The sequence below is a fragment of the Oreochromis aureus genome, linkage group 16 (assembly GCF_013358895.1).
Source record: "Oreochromis aureus strain Israel breed Guangdong linkage group 16, ZZ_aureus, whole genome shotgun sequence".
NCBI classification, from domain to species: Eukaryota; Metazoa; Chordata; class Actinopteri; order Cichliformes; family Cichlidae; genus Oreochromis; species Oreochromis aureus.
In genome coordinates, this window is record NC_052957.1 from 18282629 (window position 1) to 18292597 (window position 9969).

At 41.6% G+C, this 9969-nt stretch overlaps 1 protein-coding gene across 1 annotated transcript in view; it reads right to left on the reverse strand.

The window, feature by feature from the left end:
• gpm6bb (glycoprotein M6Bb) overlaps positions 1–4807 on the reverse strand; it is a 30402-nt gene extending 25595 nt beyond the window's left edge. The window contains exon 1 of the mRNA XM_031738582.2: positions 4659–4807. Within this exon, the coding sequence (XP_031594442.1) occupies positions 4659–4662 (4 nt within the window). The 5' untranslated portion in view covers positions 4663–4807. The remainder of the gene's footprint in view (positions 1–4658) is intronic.
• Positions 4808–9969: the final 5162 nt, after the last annotated feature.

Here is a 9969-nt window from a genome sequence, read left to right on the forward strand (position 1 = left end):
TCCAAATATCTTATTAAACAAGATAAATTTGTTTAAACCACAAACTCAGTGAGCCTGGAAAAATCCAACATTGCTCAAAGGTGGAGTGCTCAAAGTAGCTACGGCACCTGAAAGCAAATTGTTTCTAGCCGTTCCAAATTTCCACGAGCAATGTTTGGGTGAGAAGTTACACTTTAGAGACAAGACAAGAAGTATGGGTTTCACATGCTGTTTGGAAAATGTTCATGCCTGAAACATTAGTTAAGACAAAAAAATAGCTCTCTGTCAAAACAACTCAAGACACAACCGTGTTTTGCGCGCATGAGCTCCATATTTAACTGTCGATACAGCTTCTAAAGCACAGACTGAATTCATCCTTTGAGTTCATGTCCTGCTCAAGCATTTAACTTTAGTGATCAACCCATGGCTCCAAACACCGAGCTCATTAGTCACCGTTCAGAGGTAGCATAGATATCTAGGCTTATTCATACTAATCTGTGTAAAGTAATCAGTCACCATTCCACCTCACTTGCATTACAATCAATTCACTTCTTTACCCATAACTCGCATTGATAATTGATTATTCTGGGAAAGCATGGTTGACTATTTCACTTCCCTGCTCATGTGACACATAGAAATCGTATCAAAGCACATGCAGTGAGTGTTTTTGTTTTTAATGTGCTGTGGAAAATGTGGCCATCTAGAGCAGTATGGTATGGTTTACTGTAGATAGCAGAAAATGCTGCACTGGGGCAAAATGCCTATTGGATCAACGAGCAAATGTTCATCAGCTGCAGCGTCTCTTTGCTTTCCCCGACCCATTATCTCCCAAAGGCCTTCTGGAACAGTCATCTGACGCTGAACAAAACACTGATACAGATTGCTACTCCACTGGCAAATATCTCCTCTGCACTCTGCATACATGCGCTAATGCCAGCATAATGCATTTCCAGTTTAACTTTGTTAATCATGGGTGTCTTTCTGAAGTCTAGCAGACAAGATAAAGGCCAGATTGTATCCTTGGCATATTTTGTTTCCAACACTGTTGCTTGTGCATAACTTAAAAGCTGCCCCCCCCCTGCACATAGAGAGTATTTTCAGTGTCATAGAGTTTTTAAGCATATGGCAGGATGACACACACATACACTTGCCTTCCCCTTCTGTTTTACTGTGAATAGGCTTTTAGTAAAAAGTGGCGAGGGACATGCTTGAACAAGGATCCCCACTCATGAACGTCTATTCTTAACATCTAGTGTCACAATAGTCAATGGCTCTCTTTGTAGTCGAAGGAGTTATTAGCGCAACAAATTAACATGAGTGCTTGGGCTAACCTGGCTGTCAGGAAGCAAACTAAAAGCAACTAAAAAGGGACATAAATGGGTTGAAGATGAGAAGAACTGGAGATATCAGAGGGCACAAATTAAACCAGGAAAAGGGGACAACAGATGGAGTCTTGGTTGTACTAAAGAGGCATCTTTTGTGAGCTTCATGGGCCTCAACCGCTGTACAATTACCAAAGATGCTCAGTCACATGCGTCGCCAAATGGAAAGCAGCCCAGAAATCATCTAACTATGACAGCAACTGCCTCATTATGGAGGGTATTCACAGTAATTAAAGATTGAAAGCTGAAGACAAAGGGATATTTAATTTCCGATGGTGATATAAAATGTGGGATTAGTTGGAATGTTTGAGCAACAAACTTTATATAGACTGAGCTGCACTTCAGACTGTGAAAATCTATGGGAATTAACAGCAGAATGCTTTGGCTTATACAAGCAAACACAAAACAGCAAAGTTCAAATTTGCTCTCAGCACCCTTTGAGCATCTTTGCAGTGACTCATTCTCACAGTCCTCTGTTTTTTTTGTTGTTTTTTTCTCTGCATATCTTGGGAACAGAAGGATGTGTATATGACCACCACAACGACCGTGACTCAACTAAAATTAGGGGGGAAAAAAATAGAAATCTGACTTTCTGTTATTGCTCAACCATCAGCTGACAAGTTTTTGGTTCAGAAAGTGCAAAAAAACATCTCCGCTGGCACAGGATTAGTAGTTTAAGGGTCTTTCCCCTCCTCAGACTCCGGATGCAAGGTCACAGCGCACACAGTTCACCACATGGGTTCGTGACAGTGATGTGTGACACTGCTGATGTGTAATTAGACACTTTCCAGACAGCATCCTAGGTCTGATGTAGACAGAGCACACACAAGTCACACCCAGCTCCCGTGTTTTTGGGTCATCAAAACACAGGATCGATTCTGTTTAAGCCTGAAAACTACCTGAAAGTGTTAACTGTTCATGTGAGTCAGTGCAAACTGAGCAATGAAAGTACAGCAAAGAATTTAACTAAAGACACATTTAAAACTGTCTGCTATGATTATCTCTTCTTTTCTTGAATTTCTCAATAACAATGACGTAACATTTGGATCTGTTTAGCGACCAGCCTTGATGAACTTTTCCACAAGGCCTCCACAGTGAAAACAGGACACGGGGACTAGAAGCTTCATAAGTTTCCACAAGAAGAAAAAAAACCGTTGCTTTCTTCTTTCTTTTTTTTTTTGCTATCGCGGTCAGGCTACAAGAAGAACAGGCACTGTGTTATGTTAATCAAATAAACTGCAAAAGCGAAAATGTTTTTCCAAACATGTCTTAAATCCGGCCAGTAAGTTTAGTGAAAAATAAAAATAATCTTTGCTTGACATACTTGTTCACAATAGCTCAAGGCCTACAATCTGCATTAAAGAAAGATTACCAGACATTTATGCACGACATGCTTTTCTTGCTAAAAACAAGTGCGTGTTCATCACATGCGTGATAGAAGTCTATCATCTTCATGCCAGCACTCTTCTTTCAGATGTTTGGCTCAATGATAAATAATCAGCAGAGCCAACACTACAGTTTCTTCCTGTTTAGTTATCAAGGGAGCTAATAGCAGCCAAATACTGCTCGCTGGGGTAATAGTCACAGAACTAACACCAAGAACTTAACAAGTTATTTGCGGAAAATGTCTTCCTGTCTTCCTCTGAATAGAGCTGGAGGAAAGCCAAGTCATCCTCCCACAGACTTCACACAACCCAGTTCACTGTTAAAATCATTCGGGGGCAAGGACAGAGGAGGATCTCTCTGAAAAACATGTCAGGTGGAGGTCACCATCAAAATCAAATTAAGACATTTAGTTACACAACCACTGTATGACCGCTACACTCCGTAGTCTTGCACATATTCGGTTCATGATATCTATTCGAGGCTTTTTACAGGTGATCCTTTCTGTGTTTGCAATTCTTCTTGACACGAAACAAAGCAAATCACTGCAGAGGAGCACAAAGCACTTCTCTGATTCAACCAAAGGGGACTTTTTACAGCATCTAACAAGTCTCCAAATCAATCTCCTCATGCGCACAACAGGCTGTCGTGTATTTTCTGAAAGGGCCACAGAGCATATTTGAATATAAAATGAGAGCTTTAGCTAGTGGACAATGCATAAAGGTTGATTGCCATGCAGAGTAATATCCTCTGTGAGACACTGAATAAGGGTCTGTGGGGAATTAGTTCACAGGGCATCCGCTAGGCAACTTGCAATTCAGTGAACTTCTCTCTCTACATTAAGAGCCACTGAAGTCGCACAAAGGAGCAGCTCCAAATTAGGAGCACAAAGGCGCTTCTGTGATAGCTTCAGAGCGAATTAATGAGCACTGATACACATTCTCACACAGTGTCCTTCCCTGGCCTCAGCTGCACTGTGGCAAACAACACATGGTATTAAATGTTGCACAGACCCAATCCAGGGGCTCAAAATGGCATTAATGGCCACAGTTATTTAGCTGTTCAATATCCAGCGCAGTGCAAGCTGAGAACATTTCATAACTAACACTTAATTGTTTTGGATGTGTTGCCAATTTATCACAGTTTTAACGTTATTAAACATCCATGGCATGAGCCCCTCATTCCTCCCAGGAGCCCCGCACCCCCAGGTTGCGAGCACAGATGGCAAACACTTGGTACTGTCTCAGCTCAGCCCTTCAGATAGCAATTACAAGCTCTGGCACAACACAACAACCGATCATGGAGCGTCTGACAAATGCAATATGCTGCTTCCAGTACATTTTAATCAAGCTTTGCCAGTAAAACACGCTGAGCTGTTTGGATGGGAGACGGGACAACAATGACAACCTTTCACCTCAATCAGCGCAACATGATCAATCACGGCTGACCAATGTGATCATCGAGGACTGATAATGAAGGGCGTGGCCAAGTGAAAACTTTTAATCAAACGTTTTCCCAAACAGTTCTGCCTCTGTGGCCCTTTTTTAAAGTTAAAAAAGAGACAGTGAAGGCAGCAAACTGAACTGGACTTAACACCTCCGCAGACTCTCTCAGAGTTGACTGCAGGAATCCTGACAGTCCTAATCTCTCTAATCGCTTTCCACAAGTTGCTTCAGCAGGCTGCTCTAATGCCGATTCTCATGCAACCGGGTCAGGTAAACAACGTCCTTCTGTGGCACTAGTAGCACTAGTAAAAGTTCACTTATGCGTACTTTTAAACAATCCGTGCACCTCGAAAATTAGAGCCAAGTATGATCTATGCTGTCATCACAAAAAACAAAAAAAACAAAAAAAAAAAAAACTGGCGTTCATTACATCCGTCGCGACACCGGAACATCTGTTGGGAAAACTTACCCATTTTTCCAAGTTTTCCTTAGTTGTCCGAAGTTTCGTTATCAGCTGAAAGTTGAGCCCCAGCTACACTGATGTTGCGTCCTGGGATGCACACACTGACCGCCTGGCTGCTCCAAAACGCAACGCTGAGTCTCTCTGGAGACAGCCCGGCTTACGTCACCACAGAGGGGATTACTGATGGGAGGACGGAGTTCGCTCAGCCTGCCCCCACCCTCATCTCTCCTCAGTGCAGAGCATTTAAAAAAGTTAGCTTTTTACTCATGGTGAGCAATTTTATCTTGATGTATTTGTGCGCACAAATCCCCATATTGCGCATATAGTGGATGTGGATGGGTTAACGCGAACGCTGTCGATTAACTGATGAAATAAATCATTCAATCATGATAACAACCTAAAAACTCAAGCGCAAAATTAACTCTTGAGCCACAAAATACAGAATAACGAGCTATTAGGTCGGATGAGTCAAACTGAGAGGCCAGAGGTCACCAGAGGGGAGTGATTTTTGAACTACTTTCTGCGTCTCACGTACCCTGTTACACGGCTAATCGCTTGCTTTACAGACAAGGGCACTTGTAATGTTGTTGAAGTATGTCCCCCCCGAAATTTAGAGAACTTATGGTCTCTTTAAAGCTAATGGGGGAGTTATTTATTTCTTTATTTCGGGGAGAAGATAAAAAAGATTTTTACCTCACTGACGTAAATAATATTGTTCTAAATGAATGTTTTGTGCATCCTTCAATCCAGCCCTGTGACACAAAAGCATTTCCGGCTTACCCCAACACCTCTACTAAAAGACAGGAAACACCCTAATTTAGTTCATCCATGGCCAAATGGATAAAAAGCCTACATGAAGAATTAAACTTTGTATTTATTTTGCAACCACGCTTGGGTGCGTCGTGCGTGAGACTTCTGATTTTAAAGACGCAGGGTCGGCTCAACATCAATTCTGTGGATGGAGATAAACGGTGGCCTCTCAAAAAGACAGGGCCTTTAAAAGAAACAAAACCATCACCATCACTCCAGCGGACTGGCATCCGGTTTCCAAGGAGGTCTGAGCAGCCCCTAATCCAATCCAGTCTTTTCATTGGTGGCCAAGTGGGCAATTCTCAATGGTTTGTTTCATGGTCAAACAGGGCATCTTCCCAACATGGCAAACACAAGAGTAGCCGAAAGGCAAATATTTAACTGGTCAGCTTCACATCTACAAAGAAAATATCATCCTCCTTTTCTCACTTAATATAATTTATATTCAATTCACCATCCACTTTCTTTTCTAAAGTGCACATTTACCGAAAAGCTCCACTAACCTTTAAATCTTTTTTCTTTATGCGTGCACATTTATGGTGAGTAGTTCTTCAGCTCTACACAAAACATTTTTTGGCTGATATGACATGAGTTTATTGTCATAAATCTGCATCATCATATACACCTAAAGTGCCCCGATCACTTTGTGTGTGTATGGGTGGTGTGTGTGTGTTTATCTGTGTGTACATGGGCTGCACGTCAGTGAATAGGTGATCTGCATGGGAAACTTCCAGCACTGTGCTGGCTGTTACAGCAGGCACAGCAGCTGGCAGACAGCATGCCTGCAACTGTTATTAGGGCTGACTGTATAAAAACAAAGCACACAGACAATGCCCTTTTATTTGACATTACAGCACATACCGCCATGCCACTAACAAAGTGATCCACACACCATATGAAATTTGACTTTGTAGGTGGATGCTGTAATCTTCAGAAACCCTTACTGTTTATTGGGTTGTTTAACATCTCCTATTTCTGGGGGGTTGTTTCGTGAATACTGACTTGGGCTAAGCACATGTTAATTTAAGTTACATTCTGAAAATACTTTAAAAGGTCATTTGGACATGAAGTAGGTTTTGCTGTTCAGCACCAATGACCTGGATGTGTGACTAGTGGAATAATACCTCAGATATATGTTACAGACAAAACATTGAGGTTTTTCTAACCAGCAAGGCAATGTAAGGAATTACAGCCCCAAACCCAAACATTTCTTAAATCTTGAAGCAATTTTCTCTGCTCTAATTTATGTTATGTTCCTAATTAAGGATAAGCACAGTGAAACAGGGCTGATAGCAGTCAGCAGAGGCAAATTGAGGTAATCCTTGAGCGTCTAATTGCAAATAAAGAAAAGCTGCTGAAGCGCTGTACCAAACACAACAGCCACCATGGTTACAAACCACAGATAAAATGGCAGACACTGTGAATGAGCTCAAAATGAGAGGCGGTTTAAAGTGCTCCGAGAGTGAAGCTGGCATCAGATCGCCGGTTACATGACTTGATTGAACAATCTGGGTCTGCAAGGCCTTCCTTAATGTGCTGAATAGCACAACTTGAATGGCAAAACTCCCTGCTCAAATTTTCAAAGGATTACAAAGTTTCCCCTCTGTGGAGAAAGACAGTCCAGTAATGAATGTTTGCTTAAGACAGTTTAATTGATTACGTCAGTTTTTCCAAATTCTTTTCTGAAGTTATTCAGCTGGTGAGTAAGCTTTAAACATTCAATTCCTGCACACACTTAAAAAAAAAGAAGGTTCAATAACATTAGTGCACAAAAACTTGTTCCAGCTGCAGAGTTTTGTGGACTAATCTGCAGTATATGGACACACCTGAGTCTTTTCCCAGAATAGTCACGCTTCAGCGAGCAGATGAAATTTAAGTATTTTGAAAGTTACACAGGATCTGTTTTTCAGCATGTTCACTTTAAAATGGTTTTAATGTCTGCACCATTAAAGTGCAAAGTATCAACTCCAATTTGAATTGGTTTATGTCAGTGCTGAAAGAACTGTGTGTGGGACATAATCTGTTTAACACACTAAATGTTTTACTGTTAGTTCATGTATAAAAGACAGAGAAGGGTTTGGATATCACATGCTGAAGACTAAACTGGACACCGAGACCAACAGCATTGTTGTCCTGTTACTTTGTAACCTTTGAAATTTGGGCGCTGTGCTGCTGTGTGTCATACACAGTCCTTTCAGTGCTGACACAGACTGAAGCGGAGACTTGGCACTTGACACAAAGTGTCTTTGAGCCTTAAAATAAAGACTGTTTCAACTGTTGATAATGTCGACTGAACTGTCTCTCTCATGTGTACTCTATGTAGCTGTGCACTTGGACATGTTTTGGAATAAACTGAAGGATTTGTTGCTCTGGTGAGAAATCCAAAGATTCTCCCTCCAGCTGTGTGAATGATGTTAAAGCTCTGTTCATTTTAGAAAGTAGATACTCACAAACCCTAGTGCTGTTCCTCAGACTTTAACCTGGAACTGTAGTGAACAACATATGAGGTTTTAGTGTGGAGTCAACATCTGGTTTAGTATTTGGAAAGCAGTGGAAAATAATGTTCCATTGCCATCTGAGGGAAAATACGGAGGAAGAATGTTGTTTACCTCTACTCGCAAAATGCTTTCAAGAGAATCTAATCTATTCAGCTTGCCTATAAAACTAAATCCCACTTGCAAGTTGGAAGCATGCGCACTTAGAGAGAAAGCATGGTTCCAGCAAATATGCCCATGCGGGCCCACAGTGGGGACAATCAGGTTTGTTTGTTTTGCTTTTCAAGTGTCCCTGTGGGTAAAACTACTGTGGGGCCTGCATGGCCTAACCCACAGGTGGAGCAGTTTGGTACTCATGTAGGCTAGCCCATGTGGGACCCATAAGAATTTTGCTCTTTTGGGTCCTCATGAGTGTTTTCATTATAGGCTTGCCCACAAAAAAGCCATATAAGGGGCCTAAAAGCCAAATATCTGTGGGCCTTGCATGGGTGATCAGCCTGGGTTTTCCGTCCACACAGCCCCACAGTTATTGATACACTACAAAAGTACTCAAGAACTAAGTTATCAAGCTATATTATATCTCCTGAGATTAACTTGCTTGACAGGTTTTTAACTTTTTTTGTTTGTTTGTTTGTTTGTTTTTGAGCAAGTGATTCCATAGTCTATTGGGTTTCACATTTCCCTGACAAAAACATATCCCTGTTTTAGGCCTGGGAGGAGACACAAATCTCTTGGGTTGTCAGGAAGAGTATGTGTTATAAAAATCCATCAAATCAAGTAGGGCAGCCTACGCCTCGAGGTTGCTGACATTTTATGCCAGTATTTGGGCTCACTTGGTGTATTGGTTTACACATTTGGCTAACAACGAAAACATCCCTAGTTCAATTGTGGGAGGAGTTACAAATCCTTTTCAAGATGGACATCCAATATAAAAAATCTGCCATATGAAATATGCTGAGCTACCTGCTGTGGTGACCCCTTGAGAATAAGAGGGCAGCCAGAAGTAGCTTCAATGGGGCCCACAGTGATCCCACATGGGCCCTGAGGGGTGAATGTTTGATGGATTTTTATCCAGTGTTTTTATTTTAAACTACACTCCCACTTGACCAGACACTTTCTGATTATATCTTGATCTAGTTTAACAAAATAAAGGTCTTGTCTTGGGAGTGTTTTCTAAGCATATCAGTCTCTGCAGGAGGCTCTGCAAACACAATGCATCACCAGTGCTTATGACTCAAAGTAGACAATGGCGGTGACCGACCCCAGCAGGCCGACGGGAGTGGCGAACATGTAAGCAGCAGTGAGCTCATGTAATTTATCGCTCCCGAGGCCCCAAGCCTGAGGGCAGCCACAAAAACAGCTGGGAGTAGAGCAGGAAGTTAAACCCAGGCTAGTTTCGCTCTAAGCCTGTGTGTGGAAGGAGAGAATTAAGAAACAGGCAGGACAAACTGTGTTGCATCTGCTGCCCTTGATTTGTTGTGGTGTTAGAGGGTGAGAGGAGTGGCTAGATTTAGTAGACAGCTCAACTCAGGGACTGGAAAAACCAAAGCAATACACACACCCTTGTGGCTCTGCCTCCAGAGATAATTGGGTCACTGTGACTCAACAGCATTCCTCATAAATAAACTACCAGCTGTATTTTCTGATGTTCAAAGCTTCTTCTTTTTTTTTTCTTTTTAAAAAAAAAAAGATTGCTGCACATATAAAATACAGATTGCACAATTACAGCAGGTAAGAAGCACAGACAAGCATAAAATATCAGACCTATTTATTCTGACCTGCAAACAGAACCTTAATACTAATGAAAACTGTTGCTGAATTCCTCCACTACTCCCATCCTTTGTTGTGAGTAACGGCCATGGGCAGGAGCAATGTCACAGCATATTTTTGTTCTAGCAAAAGTGAGCATTAGACCACATGTTACATGCTATTTGAAGCTCTTTAAAAAAAAGAAGATTTGTATAGGTAAACCTTTGGATTTCTTGGTAGCTGAGTTGATGGCCACAGCTTAA